The 18,636-nt window shown below is 30.9% G+C and overlaps 1 protein-coding gene and 2 long non-coding RNA genes across 4 annotated transcripts in view; 2 read left to right on the top strand and 1 right to left on the bottom strand.

Annotated features, from left to right (window-relative positions):
* Positions 1-18,636, bottom strand: part of LOC126739660 (ras-related and estrogen-regulated growth inhibitor-like protein) — a 30,763-nt gene that overhangs the window by 10,595 nt on the left and 1,532 nt on the right. Inside the window, exons 2-3 of one of the 2 annotated variants that reach the window (XM_050445437.1) lie at positions 3,252-3,524; positions 1,209-1,265 (exon numbers count right to left, since the gene is read on the bottom strand). Coding sequence is in view for 1 of the 2 variants with exons in the window: in XM_050445436.1 (XP_050301393.1) it covers positions 1,209-1,265 (57 nt within the window). In the remaining variant the exon portion in view is untranslated. The remainder of the gene's footprint in view (positions 1-1,208; positions 1,266-3,251; positions 3,525-18,636) is intronic. The other variant, XM_050445436.1, reaches the window with a different exon arrangement.
* On the top strand, positions 1,470-10,948 carry LOC126739663 (uncharacterized). The gene is made up of 2 exons (XR_007661677.1): positions 1,470-1,702; positions 10,515-10,948. It is a non-coding gene; the product is annotated as an uncharacterized LOC126739663 (long non-coding RNA).
* LOC126739661 (uncharacterized) lies at positions 15,910-17,191 on the top strand. The gene is made up of 4 exons (XR_007661676.1): positions 15,910-16,369; positions 16,428-16,800; positions 16,853-17,027; positions 17,083-17,191. It is a non-coding gene; the product is annotated as an uncharacterized LOC126739661 (long non-coding RNA).

Here is an 18,636-nt window from a genome sequence, read left to right as displayed (position 1 = left end):
CCGATAATTGCTGTGGGCAGCAAAAGAATAAATATTTGTTATCTATTTATGCTTTTGCTGAAAGTCAATAACGCATAAATTTCTTATTCGTGGTTACTCTTAAAACGAAGGGGACAATGTCCATAGCGTAATCGAAAAACAAAGTTGGAGACATTTAAAATCAGGCCCGATATATTGCCCGCAAACATATGCAACATTAATCCCTACAGCTGAAAAGACCGGATACAAAGTGGTACAAATGAGCCACGACAAATTTTATGACGTGAAACTTTTACAAGAATTGTGGAATAATAATTTTAATATTGATGAAAACAGAAATCAAGTAAAGTGGCACGATATCAAAATTCTAAAGGTGGAAAAGGATCATCCTCAGGCTTTTTTTTATAAAACATCCTATGCAGATTAATCTTTAAAAAAAACCTTCATCCGTAATAGGCGGGATGCAAGTCAATGTCAGACTCAATCTTTTATATCTAAGGATTTAGCTCTGGTATATCCGGAAAAAATGAATCCGCAAAAAAACAAGACATAAAAGAACTAATTGATAAGAAAGTTATTCCGAGCCAGTACTATGATTCCTATTATAAAAGTGCTTTAGGTATCATTTAAATTCATTTATGTATAAAGCGGGTTTAATTGTTTGTTTTAGTACAGGTTCGTTTCTATAATTTATACCACATAATGAAGAATAGGTTGTTAAAAATGTTAAGAATAAGTTTTTGTTTAGAGCCATTTGTAACGAAAAGTATTTGACTATTAAAAGTATTTTTGAATATTACAGTTGGTTTGTTTTATTTAAAACAGATAAAAATTGTTGAAAAAATGCTCTTTTTCTGAATTAACTGGTAATATTTTTCTCAAGCTAAAAGTAAATAAACTCAAAATTTTTAATTAAAACTGTCCTAATTTTTAATATATTTAAAAAAAATTAAGCATTAATTATTAAAACAGTCTTAAGTAAAAAATCCGGATTTTCTAAAAACTCTAATAAATTAAATGAAAAATATTATTCAGAATGATCTTCTCAGGGAACTATTCACTTAGAACCTTTAACAGTAAACACAGAACATTACAGATATTAGATTTTTAGTTTTTTCATATCAATGACAAAAGTGTTTTTTTGAGTTACTACTAATTTGATCTAGGTGTGCGATTATTATATATTATCGATTATATTATTATTATATATCAATATTAAAAAGAATTACCTGACTTATGGTCGTATTCTCCAATGTACCTTCTGGTCAAAAATCTCACTGAGAGAGCTAAAACAAAAAAAAAACAAAATAATCAATTAATCTTTCGATTGCGTCACTTCGACGCCGGCGTCAATAGGCGTCGTTTTGCAAAACATCAAAATAAATTTCTGAGGGTGTCACGTAGAATTAAAAACATCGCGCAATTTAAAAAAAAAACTTTTTTTGATTCTGGTCACTTTATTTTGAGTGAGTTGTGACACGCGTGTATTTTTGGGTTGTCGCGCTTGATTGGTATTTAATGAGTTCGAAAGCGTTTTGTTCCTGAAATATATGCTCAAGGATCTCGAAAATATCTAAGCGATCATAGAGGACTTAAATTTATGGAAATTTCCAGTGGTAAATGAACGTTTAAAAGCTTTTAAATTGTATATGTTTTAAAAAAAATATATTCTTGGAACGTCCGTGAACTAAAATCACCTTTCATTGAGGATGTGGAGGATGTAGTTAAGTATTGTTTTTGCAAATTTTTAACCTCTCAATTTTTTATACTGCCGGATCATCTCTTAAAACTGTTTAATTATTGATTTGGCCCAATACGTACGATAAACATAATTTTATTGCGATCTTTATCGTTTTGAAATGAGTTATCGTGGTCGATGAAATTTATATCAACTGCCTTTAAATCACGTTAAAGTTGATTTATCAACCTAAATAATCGGTTTAGGCAGCACTGAGAACGTCAAGTTTAAAAAGACAACTTGGAATATCTTTATAGGAAACTATTTGAGCAAATAAAATGGTTCGGATTTATGTAATGTTTGTATATTTATTCGTATTTTTGGTCTATTTGGATATACAATTTAGAGTTTCGGTCAATGTGAAAAAATAGGGGTGGCCAATTCGACCATTTGACTTGAGTATTGAAAATATTAAACATTAAATGCAAGCCAAATATATTTAGTTTTCTTTCACTGAAAATTCGATAAAAATTACATTCGTTTTAGGTCATTAGTTGATATCAATTGAATTTATTTAATTTTCTGTTTTGATCACATTTTATTTCATAATTCATTACGTAATTTGGTTTCTTATAAGCAATACTTAATTATTATTATTGCTGATTTATATGTTAAGAGATAAATTATCTTTTTTTTTTAATTTGTTTTTTTCATTACAATTTAGTTTCTTAATCTTGTCTGAATTATTTTGATTATTTTACGTAATTTAACTCATTACGATCAACAAGCATAATATCTTGAAGATCTTTCCTTATTCATGAGATGCTTTTTAAGCTAAATTTATATATTAACTACCTTTACATCCTTAAATTTGTATAACCTTAAAAAATTGGTGTATACAGCATTGGAAACGTCAACTTTATAAATCTCTTTTTAAGCAAATATTTGGACTCACACAAAGGTCTGATTGTATTGGGTTTTTTGTCATACATCCACCAATAGGTTTTTTCACAAGTTCATTAAAAATACTATATGTTCCAGCCAACAAAACCAACTTTAAAAACATATTTTGCATAAGCTTAAATTTTATATTTTTGCCAAAAAAAATCAAATATAGAATCTTTTGAAAGTGCAAAAAACCTACGTACCTAAATACTTGTCCAGCTAATGGCTAATAATATAATTAACCGTTAATAACAACATATTTTATAAGTCAACCACATTTTTGTAACGCTCCAATTTGCGCTTAATAAACGTTTAATGTGAAAATAACTTGGCAGCCATATGGCTTGACACATCTCCAAAAAAATATTAATTATATACTTTCTAAATGTTATAATTTAATTTAAATTATTTGATTAGCGCATATTTTCCTTATACTTTTTATTCTGAACAGTTACGACTCCAAGATAGGTTAAAAGGCATTAACTATTCATTCAGCTTTTAGATTATATTGGGTGCTAATACACGGTCTTATACGCAACTTAACAGAATTTACATAATACAAATAATTTATCCAAGATTATATTCGCTAATGGGATATTTACTACATAGGAAACATGTTTTCCTAACCTAATATAAACAAACTTTTTACCGAAGAGTAAACCGACATGAAATTTACTTAGAGTAACGTCTAGTTAGTAGTCTATTTCCTCTCCGCGATCCTTGAATAAACTTTCAAAAAGTTTCAAATCTTTCAACGCTTGGAATAACAAGTAGTTTACTTCACTCTTGAAAACATCATCATTTGGCTCGGTTATTAATATCTTGCAATTACAGACCGCATTTTTCAAGAGGGCTTTCTGGAGAGCAGTTTACGAGTGTTTATGTTCGCAGTAGTATATTCATTAACATATTATGTTATACACTGAAAAAAACGAAAAAGATGTCAGTAACATCATTTGATATATTTTTTTACTGCGTAAGTTGAAACTGTAAAACAGTTGTTTTTTTTTTGAATTTAAGAAGAATGATGACTATATACTAAAGAAGTACAGCCTAAATAATAACTGAAATGTATAGAACTGCAGAACTAGAATAGCAACTAGAATATTTTGCAGACCATAGTGCTAGAAGTTTGTTTGCAGAAGAAGATCTTCTATTTGCACTTCCTATTTGTCAGTGTTCTTTTAGCATCCAGAGTTTACTTACTTACTATATGAAGCTTTACACTTATTCACACTGAACATTTTGCGAACTTACTATCTTTATAGCGCATTTACACATTCGTACGAGAGACGAGTCAAATCGCAAGGCGAGCGGCGAGACAAATGTGTAGTCGGTTCACTCGTAATTCGCCTCGTTATTAGCCTTGTCGTTCGTAGCGATTACGTCAAAAGCGGTTTTTTAGACACGAATCAAAGGAATCGTAGCCACGAGGCGAACTTGTGTTTACACAATCGCTGTTCTGTTCGCAAAGAGTGCGTTTATTATCAACACATTATATTATTTTGAGTTAGTAGCAGTTGGAGTAATGCTGAAGTGTTTAAGTTTCTGGAACTGTACCATGGTGAACCGGATATTTGGAATCCGAAGCATAGATTGCATAAAAACAAGAAAAAAGGGTACGATGCATGGACTCGAATATCGTCCAGTTTGCATGAATCTATTAATGAGTTGAAGACAAAAAAAAATCTTTAATGGGGGGGTTAAAATTCTATTAAATCGGGTGCTGGACAAGATGAAATATATGAACCAATATGGTTTGCTTACCAAAAAATGGCGGAATTTTTGGCGCCTGTGTATGACTGTGAGCAGACTACAAGTACCTTGGACGCTGATGATGTAAGTAATTTGTTTTATTATATTAGTAATAAAAATAATAATAAAACAAGATTGTTGTTCACTGTAGTTTTATATTTCTGTCTGCGACTTAACTACCTATATCCTTGTACATATACATAATTCGAGAACCTAGGACCTATTATTATAAAAGTAGTCAGCGAATTATTCTTCTCTTATCTGTAAGGCGCTTATCCTTGAACGTCTAGCTCTAGCTATCAAAGGTGTTTGCCTCCAAGATCCTTCCTGAACTATTTCGCCATTGGTTATCGTGTCAAAGCTTCGCTTTCTAAGGAGGCGTGTAGATATTTGCGAATGTCTCTCTTCTCCTTTGACACGTGAACTTGATAGTCGATAGTTAAAAGTTCGTTGTAATGAATCAGTGTCGTGATTCCTTGGATAAGGCTTCATTACAAACGTACTTAAGGTGCGTACTAAAATGCTCCATTACTAAGGAATACATAAGTAACATTAATTTCTTGTTTTTTAAGGAAGTGGACAGTCCGGCGGTAAATTTAAATCTTCTCTCACAATAGATACTTACAATACAACTTCTCTCACTTATAGTCAAGTTTAATTTTTAAATTCTGTTATGAAATTCTATAGTCTGTACATGACTTAACGAACCTTTTTGGGATTGTTCAATTCATGGAACGTTTGTAGAGGTTGCTCTGAATGGTTTCTTATAAGATATATTTAAATAACTGCATAGAGATAACTCAAAGATGCGTCAATGTCTAAGGTACAAAATATGGACATTATTGTACAATATCTAAGTTTCCACTTAGGTCTGATGAGTCCAGTTCTATTTTTAAATTCTATTTTGGAACTGGAGTCTGCATATAAATTAGCGAAGATTTTTTGTTATTGTTCAATTCAGGAAATACTTAGAGGTTGCTCTTGATGATTTTTTATGAGATGTATTTCAATCATTGTTCTGATTTAGCAAATTTTTAACAAAGAATCATAGAGGTACATCAGTGTTTCTGCCATATGGTATTTTTAAATAACTTTGATTTAGTAGATTTTCAGTAAGATAATAGCCCAAGGTAACGTCAATGTATAGAATACCAAATTTGAAAATCAAGTCCAATATCTTAGTTCTGATGAGTCGATATTCACTTTTCAATTTTGTTATGGAAATATACTTTTCACGTGACTTAGCGAAGCTTTTTTGGAATTATTCGAGTCAAGGAAGATTTCACGATACCCTAGATGATTTTTTTGTAAGATATTTAAATGACTTCTTTGACCTTTGGCAGCATACTTTCCGCACATATTTTTTTATTTGATAAATAATAAATCCAAATTTTACCACTCTAGGGGCAGGATACTTAAAGCTGTTATATCTATTATATCTTACTCGCAATAATATGTAAATTATGAATCCGCCAGCAAACAGTCCTGATTTAAATTCTATTAGATATACATTTGGGGTATGGTAAAGAAGTGATTGATAGATTGTCAGATATTAAGAAACGTACAATATGTCGAAAAAGTTATAGGTGTTTGAATAGTTCAAAAAAAACAAAGTTTCTGATTAGATACCAACATTTTACAAAATTCAATGAAAACGAAAGAAAAACATAATTATCGAAAATAAAATTGTTCCAGATAAAAATGATTGATCCCGCATTGTACTTTAACTTGTCGATGAAATATCCTTATTATCCAAATACGTTTGGACTGGAAAAATAAACAAATGCGAGGATTTGCAACAGCTGACTTCACGAAAACGCAGAAAATCCAGTGAAAAATTTCTGAGTTGTGAAAGTTTTAATTACAGTACGTGTAAACGTAATAAATAATGTCGTGCAGTTCTATTTACGTTTGAGCAAATGCACCCCGACAGAAAGAAGTGTGTTAGTAGGTCTAGATCGTTGATATTTTTATATGTTTTGTGGTTTTTATTTTTATATTCGGAAATTGGGAACGTTTTATTTATGATTTGGCGCGGCCTACTAGAATGGTTTAATTTTAATAATATTTTAAAGAGAATTTTTTTTCTCTCCTATTGAGCTTCAGGGAATGAAAAAAAAACAGGTAGAAATCCAGAAAAGAATGATATATCATACATTGAATAGGAAGAAGACAATAATTACCAGATAAAGATGATTGATGACGATCATAAAAAATCTATACATTTCTTTCAAGAGCCTGCTGCTTTTCGTACTAAAATTGTTTTTAATTATAAAAATAACCATAAATTTGTTAACATGTTTTTATAAATTTAGATTCCAGTGGTAAGAAAATGATAAAACATAGTGAAATAATTGCCTATAAAAACAAAACAAAAATGTTACGATTTTTTCAACACATGTTGCAATTAAAAGGCTATCAAAACATTTTTTTCTGAAGGAGTTTTTTAATTGTCCAAACAGATTTCAAAACTTTCCTCGATTGTTCCGGCAAACATAAAGGAATGTGGTATTTTGAATTATGATTTTTTTAGAAATTGACTGGAAAACCATTATTTTTATGCGAGGCAATTTATAGATTTTAATCTAAACACCAGTTATTCAAAAGAGAAGTGAGTCATTTTTCACTTCGGGTTTTTACGAGTTTCTTGGAAAATTGTTGACAAAATAACATATTGAGTTAGACATGTATGAAAAATGTGGATTTTGATTGACGAGATATAAAAATATCCGAGTAATCAGCATGGCATATTTAAAACTATATCTGTTTCATCAGCTTTATGATGAAATGGAGAAATGAAGAAACATAGATAGAACAATCTATTTTCCTATATATAGCTATAAAAACTACAGCTAAGCATTAGCATTAAAGCCAACTGAAAGATAAATTTACTAAAAATGAAACACACTTTTGATTAAATTAAAATTGACGTTAAAAGCCAGGACGATTATGAAAGAGAAGGCAAAGACAGAAGATATTGGTCTAAGGTATTTTCAATGTCAATTAGGTGAAACTCTGGATAAGGGAGACCTTGAATCTGTCATTCTTAAAGCAATTAACATGGTCATCAGGAATAGTGATCAGAAATGCTTACGTCAAATCTATCTAGTAATATCCACATCAACAAGACAATAATCACTTGTGAGTAAAAAAGTAGACCAACATACTAATACTAAAATTGATGGTGGCAAAAATAATGAATATACTACAATAGCCAGTCAATTACCGAAACAGTTAACCTAATCATTAGCAACAATCTACTTTTAGTAGAAATTTTGCCATTGCACTTATATTAAGTTCCAAGACCACAATTACTTGTAAGAGATGCTTCAGAAAGTATTATGGATGTCTATGTAATTCTGGTGCAATATAATTGAGCCAAGTACTCGTACTTGTTTAAGCAAATATATTACATTTTTAATAAGAGATACATCAATAAAATCAACGGAAGTTCAGTTTGCAATAACGAGGATAAAAAAAATTTTCGCTGATATCGTAGTTAAACAGAAATAGATTTGTGCCAGTCAGTGACAATGAAGTAAAATGAAAGGAAAAATAAAATTGTTAAAAAACAAATTAAGCAGACAGTGAAATGGTAAACTAAATATACTCGTACCAGAGGAGGGAGGTGGAAAAACACCCCACATTCAACATAGCAAAAATACTAGAGTACTTTGTCCTAGATTTAGATTTCCAGGTACAATGTATGATTTCTATTTCCAACAAAACAAAAAAATTGCCGAAAAAAATAGTCAATGACCAAAAATTGGTAAAGAATTAACGATGTTTTGGGTTACTTTCTTTTACATCAATTAAAACGCGAAATGACATGAATCAGAAGATCAAGAAAAAATGCTTAGTAGAAGATTACAATTATAAGTGCTAAATTAGGCTAGATGAATGTGAGTGGTCAATTGATATACATCCACTAGTCTATTGTAGAATACACCTATTTACATTTTACCCCATCAGTTGAGTGGAGGAAATGACGCAGTATTAAAGATAACATAGCAAGTTCTCTCCAGTGATAGATAGTCACGTATAATAGGTGTAATGGTTTCATTCTGCATACATAAATTTGCAGTCAGTACTAATTGCCAGGCCATTTTTATGCAAGTGATATTTTAGTTTAAAATTGGCATATACATATACAGATCGTATTATCGTGAGCTACGTATTACCCAAAATAATGACAATACCGCTTGGTTGCGGCTTGCAGGCGGCGGAATTTTTCGTTTTTATTTTTTGAACCGGGAGTCAGCAGACCTCACTTTGCTGTGTTAATAATTTTTGAGCGTTATTTTCGTGTTTTTTTCACTATGGCTGTTTATACCCCTTCCGAAAGAGTTCAACTAATTAAATGGTTTTATGGAGGCAATTCGGCAGTACAATGTAGAGATTTGTTTTCAGTGACATTTGAGAATAGACTGATTCCTTGTGCAAAAACGGTTTCAATGTGGTTACAAATTTTGAGACATCTTTTTGTCTTCAAGATTGTAAAAAATGCCACACAAAACGTCAAGAACCACCTGTTAAAGTGGTCCAGGATATAGAACGGCGGGAAGAAATGGTTTGCAGTACCCTAGAACTTGATTCGACACGGTCCACTAGAAGTGTTGGAGAGGAACTGGGAATGAGCCATAAAACTGTTGCTCGTATCTGGAAAAAATATGGGTACAAATGTTTCAAGTATTCAAAAACTCAGGAAATATTTCCTGAAGACCAGTGGCGAAGAATGGAATTTTATGAAACCATGATGCAAAAGGCAAATGAAAACGAATATAAAAAATATTTTGTTTTCTGATGAATCTTCTTTTCCATTACATGGCAAACACAATCCTTCCAAATATTAAAAGTACTCAATAAAACCTTTTAAATGAGGTAACACAAGATTTCTATTTAATGCATTTATTCAAGATGGCGCTTATGTGTTATTTTGACATTTAGAACTGTCGTTTTTATGTCAAAATAAAATAGTGACGCATTTATTTTCGTACACTGATTTTTACCTATTCAAAAATCATAAAAATGTAAAACGTTAAAATAAAAAAAAATACTTATTTATTAGGCCGCCATTTTGAAACGAGTTAAGATATGGGTCTAATATTTTAGGGTTATAAAGTACTCATTGAGATCTTTAACATGAGGTACCACACGACCCCCCTTTCTATTTAAATTTTTTTCTCAAGATGTCGCCCAGCCGCCATCTTGGAATTTACAACTACCTAGTTTACAGTGAAAAATAGTATCTATAGACCAATTTACTTATGCCAAGTTTCAAAAATTTTTTTTGACCCTTTCAAAAAATAAATGGGGGGGGGGGACTTCAAAGAAAAGCACTGTAAGTATTACGGGTATTCAAGCATCTAGTTCTGAGCATGAGAAGGAAACTTGGACTCAATCTTAGAGAGAAATTCTGGGAATCGTTGCCTCTTTTAAATTCCTAGTTGAAAAGAGAGATATGCATCCTAGTAGAAGATGGCGTTACAGATGTAACAATTAAAAAGTACTAAGAAAGACATGTAAGTATGATTGTAAACCAAATGTTCTTAAAACTGATGTTATATCCTTTCAAACATAAAAGTCATTAAAATTTATCGCTTTTACATCCACATTGCCCTTGCAACTCTTATTAACTGCATTAAGAAAGTCGCTGAAATCATAGATTTTTTGTTTCCTCTTCATAGATAGTTAGATTTGGCGATGAAATCTATCAGCGGACATAAAAGTATGTCCCGGTTCAAAGTAGTTAAAAGTTATTTTGTTGGCTTGTATTTCATTAGAGTTTATCATTTTAACTAAGAAAGTAAACATAATAAGCGCCAAATTGAAATCAAATCTTAAGAATCCACCCGTTCCCAAACGTACTGCAAACGCGAATGAGCGAATTTGCCACGCGAGCCTCAGTAAAAACGCGGTAAATGCGTCATGCTCAATCAAAATGCGGTAGCACATGCACATACCGCTTTTTAATTGAGCATACTGCAGTTACCGCTTTTTGACTGAGCATCTATTGTCGTTTTTCACATACGGCATATTAAAATTATTTTATTTTAGGAGTAAAAAACCAGATACGGCTTTAAAACGTCGTAGGTAAATAAATAAACCTACAAGGAACCCACATATAGCAAAAAGTTGATTTTTGATTTTTTTGCAGATACCGCTTTTTAATTAAGGACGGCAGTATAATAATGAGTAAGCAAGTACAGGACTTTAATTTGACCCACCGCTAGTCTGTCGCCTGCTGCCCGGAGCGTGGAATTTTCTCAGTAAAGTGACTATTTCTTTTTGATTGTTTATTTATTTATTTTTTGTTGGGTATATTACGGAAAAATTTCCAGATTCCTTTATATTTCCTTTTTTGTACATTTTTTTTTCTTTAATTACTGTTAACTATAAGTTAAGACTACATTATTTAAAGTGCGTTTCAAGTGCATTATTATTTGGCACATGTGTGTTATTTAGCATTTTATAAAATCTGTAAGAGGGTTGAGTTTGAATAGCCCTAGGCTAGACTTCGCCAACCAAGAAACATATTATAATACAAATATTATGTAATGAATTTTTGCAAATAAAAGTCATTTATTATTATTATTATTATTATTATTATTATTATTATTATTATTATTATTATTATTATTATTATTATTATTATTATTATTATATTACTTATTGTCTTGAGAACAATAAATGTCTAAAATTTGCTAATGGTTTGCAGTTTTGGAGATCTATTATAAATCCATTAGGCCCGGAAATCTTGCAATAAGTTTTTGATAAATTGTGCCTTTGGTGTAAGAATATCAGCTAAATTTTAACATAAAGAAATGCGGATTTACTACTTTTAAGCGCAAAGTAAATCGGTTCCCATGTTCTTACTCTGTCAATGGTACAGCCATTCAGTGTATTACTACTATTAAGGATTTGGGTATCCTTTTAGATAGCAGGTTAACCTAATCAAGTTTGTTCTAAGAAATTTCCAGTATTTTTCTGTAAGGGCTACCAAGGATTACTAAGGATTGGTCTACAGTACGGCCTATTTTGGAATACTGTTCAGTTGTGTGGTCACTCTATTTTTAAAATCACACAGTTTCCAACATAAATTTCTGGTTTTAAGCACATTAAGTCATTAGAATAGAGAACCACGATTATAATATGATGAATCAATCCACTTAGTACTCGCAGAGAGAAATTTGGTATACTTTTTAGGTTTAAACTGGTGAATGGTATGTAGGAATTAATTGTAAAAACTAAGCTCCATGTTTTTTTAACAGCTGATTATTAGCGAATCTTGGCTAACTGCACAATCATTCTTTATCCTTCTTTATCTGGAATCAATTTAAGATCGTATTTTATTCCCATCGCTCTCAGATCTGCAACGATTTCGTCTCCCCATCTAATACGCGGTTTCCCTCTAGATATCCGCTCTTCCAGATTTTGTTCCCATATCATTTTTATCACCCAAAAGACTACTTTGATTCTGTCCGATTCCTCATAGAGCTCAGTCAGTTCATTGTTTGTTCTTAGAAGATTCTATGTATATGTATAGGGATAGTTTCTATAAGATAGTTTAATCCATTAATAAAATCTGTATTCTTTATTTATTTATAAAGAAAACTATAGTGCTCTCTAAAACCTACGTATAGTATTATGAATTTTTTTTGCAATAAGTTGCTTTTATATTTAGGAAACTCTCATTCACTTTTTACTCCGTTAAAAAAATTAATAATTCCACGAAAAACTCCATTTATAAAACTGTATTAACCAAAACGTCTAAGAACAAAAGCAATAACCTATCGGCACGTATAAATGTAACCTGTGCGGAAGCAGATGCAATTGTTAATTACCCTAAAGACTAAACATCTCTCAGACTTTCAATCAATTAATTACCCGTTTAAGCTTCCGTATTTCGTATAAATAAACTGCAAATTTGTGTTTTAGGAATCTGCCAAATTAATGAAATGATTTTTAGGTCAGCTTAAAGCTACCTAAAGTTCATGTTAAATAAATTCGAAACCAAATTAAAATAATTTCATAGTTTACTCATATAATAACATAAGCTTGCCACCAGTACTGTTAATTTTATTTAAAAGAAAAATACACAGTTTTTATTAGCCAATTCAATATCAAAACAGTCTTATCTTATAAAATCCAGACATGTCAATACTCGGGGTACTGTTTGCATTCTGGCAAATTTTTGGCACCGGTCGGATACATGTTGTACGAATCCATAGCCGAGTGCTTGTCTATTTGAATTAATCCGACGTAAGGAATTAGGATCGTTTTTACAGATGTAGAAAAGAAATAAATCAGTATTTTTTTAACAGCGATTTTACTACAGGGATTACAAACAATCGGGCTGGAAAGATTTTTACTGTCAAAAGGTTCAATTAATGACTTTTTGTTTGAATGTTCGGGACTTCGTTGTGCTTATTTTTAGATTAAGAGGGGCAAAAAATCTGTTTACCAGTTCTTTAATATATAGTAATTACAGTACAGTGTTTGATTTAATGCCTATAATAATTTTTTATTTGATTTTTGGGTTTTGTACCACAACATTTTAGGTCTATCCAAAAAGACTGGGATTGTAGTTTTCAATTGCAGTTTTTATTGTATATTGGATTAAGAAATATTTTTTAGAAGATTTCTTGATAGCGAATGTATAGTTTTTAAATAAATTATAAATATATTTTTGAACATTTTATAAAAACAATGCATTTTCCTAGATTATAAGTACGACGCATCCTATTTTTCTAATTAGAAACTTACTTGCAAAAAATTTTGTGCTTTTACTGAAACTTTCTGTGACTATCATATTTTACCTTACATTTTAAAAAAGTTGAAGGCCACAGAAACGTATGCTAGAATCAAGGATTTTTCACTATTTTTAAAATAGTTTAGGCCAGAGCTAATAATTTTTAAATTTAAATATAATGAAACATGTGTTATTTAGACTTAACATAAACATTATTTATATTTGAAGGAAAAGGCCGCCTGCAAAAAATATTTATGTTTGTTTTCATTAATATAATTATGTTATTAATTTATTTTTTTTACCTTAAAATAATTTATAGTAGCTAGGAATATATTGCAAATTAATGTTGTAATTTATCTTTGTAGCCTTATTTTTCATTTTTAGTATTTTTAATACTTTTGTTCAATCTACATTTTCCTTTATAATTAAAATACAATATACTTATGAATATATATAAAAATAGTCTAATAATAAATAAAATAATTTTATATTTGTGAAATAAAAAAAAAACTTCAGTATTAAATATCTCTATGTAATTTTTAATTTTTCAATTTTAATTTTTTCTTTAGTTTTATGGTGGTTATATAAGAGTAGGTTGTAGTAATATGCTGCTAATTTTTTCTGATAAAACTTAAATAAAAAAAATTAATTGCATATAAAAAAATATATTTTTTATGTAATTATAATTTATTTTATAAAATGTAAATTTAACCTAATTTTTACTTTTTTCATCTTATGTAATTTGATAAACTATAACAGACAATCACGATTTTCAAATAACCAATACAAAAATAGGGACCTTAAAAGTGATAAAGTGCTTATCTCTTCATCTTAGCCTAAGGTCTTACAAAGAATGATTATAAAATAATGATTTTCATATGCAATTGGAGAATCTAAAGGTCAGACAGTTTAGCCAAAAATAGAAAATCTAAAATAAGACATAGAAAAAAGTAAAAAAAATCAAGTTTCAAACCTGACATTCCCATATCAGTTTCATATATCAGATAGGAATTACCCTACTTTCTTTAACTTTGTCAGAAAGATATACTGCCGTGTTAATTGAAAAAGGCGTATCTGCCAAATTGGCCATTTTAAGTTATTTACCTCTAGAGAGTCTGCGCAATGAGTTCTATCATCTGTTTAAATCTAGAGGCGTATCTGATCATCTAAATGTGTGTATAATTAAAAATAGAAACGGCGTATCTACAAAAATGCAGTGTCTGATAATTGAAACGATCGTATCTGATAATATTACTAGATTTAGACGTAACCAACAGAATTGGTGCAGATACGCCTGTATCAATTAACATAACGTTTAGGTTTTAGAAGTCGATGTTCATCATAACCTCACTTTTTTAGATATACATATATATCTTGTGAGATTTATGTTATTGCTTTTGTGCAGTTTCTGTGTTGTAGTTTTCATTAATATATACGTTAAAATTAGGATATTTGTGCTACTTTGTGCTAGAGTATTAACAAATTGTTGGTAAGTTAGTACATATTGAAGATAAAAGAAAACTTACATATTTATTTTTAATCTGTTTGCAGTCAAAATTTTAATTATGTCATCTAGGAGCAAAAAATTGCTTACGTTAGATTTAAATGCAAAATTAATAGGTCATATCTGTCATTTCAAAAGTAATAATTACCAGAGGAAACTACCCAAAGTTGAACTTGACCCAGACTACCATTACGAATCTTTCGAAACATCTGATTTATCTGATGAGGAAATAGATTGTTATGACATAAATAAGCCTGGAACTTCTTATTCATACAAAAAGAAAATTGTAGTGATAGATGCCATTCCATTGACTAATAAGGAATGTACAAATTTACAAACAGATTGCTTGTCAAATTGCCATGACCCAAATAGACCTGGACCTTCGTCTACAAATAAAATCCTGATCTTAAGTAACATTCTTTTAAATCAGGGATGTAAAAATGTTGGAATGGAATTATGCGAAAAAACTGATGATACAATTTTTATACGAGGAATTGTTACAAACATATTTGACAACGCGATGAAGCAGACAAGCCGAAATAGCACCGAAAAATTTGTGAAAAGCATTATACTTGACGTTCTAGATAATGTAATACAAATGGAAGTGTTTACAAAAAAGGTGAACTTAAAAGGTATTTTGAGCTAACTAAAACTGAAAGGAAAGAAACCAAGGCAAAGAAAAGAAAAACCGAGCATTTAATAAAAGAAGCATGCGGTGAATCCTGTGTAAAAAGATGCTCAAAAAAAATAGAAAATGCGGAACGTATACAGTTATACGAAGAATATTGGAAACTATCTGCAGATAGTCAAAGGACTTTTGTATTCAGTTGCCTTACCAATAGAGCCACGAAAAGAAAAACAGTCGGTGAACGACCCTCCAGAAGAAGCAAAATTATTTTTTCGCAGATAAATCGGGCAATAAACAAGAAGTGTGTAAGAAGTTTTTCCTTTGTACTTTGGGTTATAATGCAAATAATGATAAAATAATACGAAATGTTTTAAGCCCAGGTACATCTCTTATTGCAAAACCAGACGGCCGGACATGAAATTGCGGAAAAACAAAAATTGATCGAAATATTATTATTGAACATATAAAAACATTCAAACCATCCATTTCACACTACCGAAGGGAGCGTGCTCCCAACCGCCTGTATCTCCCAAGTGATATTACTATTAAGCTTATGTATGACGATCTTATGAATAAATTTCCCAATGCCTCCTTTTCATATTATTTATACAGAGATTATTATTTATGCCAGTCAAAATATATCATTTAGTAAATTGGGCCATGAAAAGTGCTGGACTTTCTGGAGTGGCGAAGTTTTTAAAAATCATAATAGTGCTCATAAGAAAGAAAACCTGGATCCCTAATGCAAAAATTGCAATGATTGGGAGAAACATCATCAAAAATATAAGAATGCCCGCAGAATGTACCAAATGATGCAAATGCAACACAAACTATATCCGAAATCGTTATCACCGCTGATCTCCAGAAAGTAAGTGATAAGTATAATTCGTTCGTTTTTAATTTTATTTAATTCTCGTTTTAAATTCGCCGTTTTTAATTCTCGTTTTTAGGTAAGGAAATAATTTTTATGCCAAGACTTGTGGCATACAACGAAAGTGTCGTTTCCGCTGGCAAATTAGGCAAAATGTCCCCATACGCCGTTTTGTGACATGATGCTATGCAAGGGAGGTCAAAAGAAAATATCATTAGCAGCTTTTATCAATACTTCCTATCCATGAGAGATACTAAGTGTGTAATTTTGTGGCTTAACAACTATTCGTGCCTTTTTCATTTTTTATATATTTAGTTAATAGGACAGAAACTTCTATAGAAAAAGTAATTCTGAGATATTTTGAACCTATGGCAGCGGACTCGTTCCATCGTCAAATTGAAGTCAGCTTAAAGAGGCGTGGGAAAATTATATGATTTTTCAGATTTCGTAGAAGCGGTAGGAGCTGCATCCAAATTAACAAAAGTTATAGAAATGAATTTGGATTGTTTCTATAAATGGGAAGATCAATCATCACAGTATAAACTTAAGAAAACTACTCCTAGACCATACTTAAGTAACATGGTAGAGGCAATATTTGAGAGAAGAAAAAGAACTATGTCATATAAAAATTCATTTGATGATGAAGTCATTGAACTTAATTTCTTAAATTCCAAGTCTCAAAAACAGGGTAAGTTGAAAATTTTAAAACATCTATAATATTCAAATAAATACTATTGCAGGAATTTATATGCCCAAAAAAGAAATTAGTCCTAAAGGAATACCAAATACTAAGAAAATTGAAATTCTTCCAACATCCAGAATGCCATTTTGGGTAAGTTTACCTACAACGAACGATAGAGTACAGTCCAGTGATGATAAATGAAGCTTTCGAGCTTAACCCATAAAATTTAAAATGTAAGTTAACAATCTGACCATTAAATTTAAGTTACTTATTTATTATCTATTGCAGGTTTTCGAATCCTTAAAGTCCCATGTTGGAGAATTTCACTCGTGTATAAATTAATAACGTGTTTAATGTTAATCGGTTTTTCCGATCTGTATCCTATGTAAATGTTGAGTTGTATAATTTAGTTTGCTTTTGTCAAGTACCCTAATATACGAAATTTGAAATTAAATTCTAACTTTCTTTATTTGCCTCTTTTAGTTATGCCCAAAATCACTACATTCTTGAATGATATGTTTAAGCGGTTATTATGTTTTTTATATTCTTTAAGCGGAATCATATCACGAATTCCTTTTTCATGTTAATCCATTTAAATCTGCGGATGGCACAAATTAAAGTCTTTAAAGTCGAATGTCTCAAAAGTGATTTGTCGCAATTACACCCTTTTCAATTAACATGGCAGTATAATTCAGATACCTCAAGCAGTAATAGAGAAATTAATGGAAATATGGATGAATTGATGGATGAAATAGAATGGAATTCATGGATCAGCAAAAGAGCCTATACATATGCTTTGCATACAGGCCTCCCAAAGTCTCTTGTCAATGTATGAATCGATGGAAGGGATATCCAATTAATAAGGAGTCTTTATTGACATCAAATAGCAAAAATAAGAAAAAGAGATTTGTAAAAGAGTTCGACACAGATGCCTATTATCACCGGTCCATTTTAATGTTATCTCCGGGGAACTCTTTAAATAGAGAATATTTCAGATGGAATCAAAGTAAATGGGGAAACCGGCAACAGCATAAGATATGCTGAAGATATGGTACTAATGGGCAACATAGATGTTGGACTTCTGGATATTATTGATAGTGCTCAAAGAGTATGTTTATACTATAGAATACAGAATAAGCCAGTAATAATAAAAAATCATAATATTCCGATTCCATTACAAAATGACGGCGTAGTCCGAGAAATGGTAAATCCTTTTAATATTTGTTCCTGAATTAAAAAAGATACAAACTGCGATAACAAAATAAGGGCTAAAACGTAGCAAGCAAGTTAACGATTTATGCGATATAAGCAATTCCTCTCTGATTCATATATGGACCTGAACCTGTATCTGAGGCTGGTGTAATATTACGTCTGGTCAATCCTGCTGTACGGCGTTGAATCTTTAACGTGGAAAGTGGACCTAATGAATAGACTGGAGACGCTTGAAATTTGGTGCTACATACGAATGCTAAAGATTACTTGGATAAAGAGAATTACGAACGATGAAGTACTTTAGAGAATAGGCAGTAATCAAGAACTATTACATTACGACACAAAAATATGGAAAATGTTATTTGAACTAATAATTAAGGGAAAGTTGGAAGAGAAAAAACAACTCTTGTGTAACCCATTACACAGATGGTGCCAGCCTGTTTTTAATCCTACCTAATAGCCATCCAGGGCCCTGGGAACAGCGAACAAGCCCAAACAGATTACAAAGGGGTCTTCAGAGAACCGATAAGATAACGATGCACCCTATCATAAAACCACCCAGAAAAAGAAAGTGGCATCACGTCTTCTTGGCAGGGTTTTTTTGGAAGGTTTAGGCAGTCGATTTGCGGT

This window comes from Anthonomus grandis, chromosome 8 (genome assembly GCF_022605725.1).
Source record: "Anthonomus grandis grandis chromosome 8, icAntGran1.3, whole genome shotgun sequence".
NCBI lineage: Eukaryota > Metazoa > Arthropoda > Insecta > Coleoptera > Curculionidae > Anthonomus > Anthonomus grandis.
Note: the sequence above shows the minus strand (reverse complement) of the source record. Positions and strands in the feature narration are given on the sequence as shown.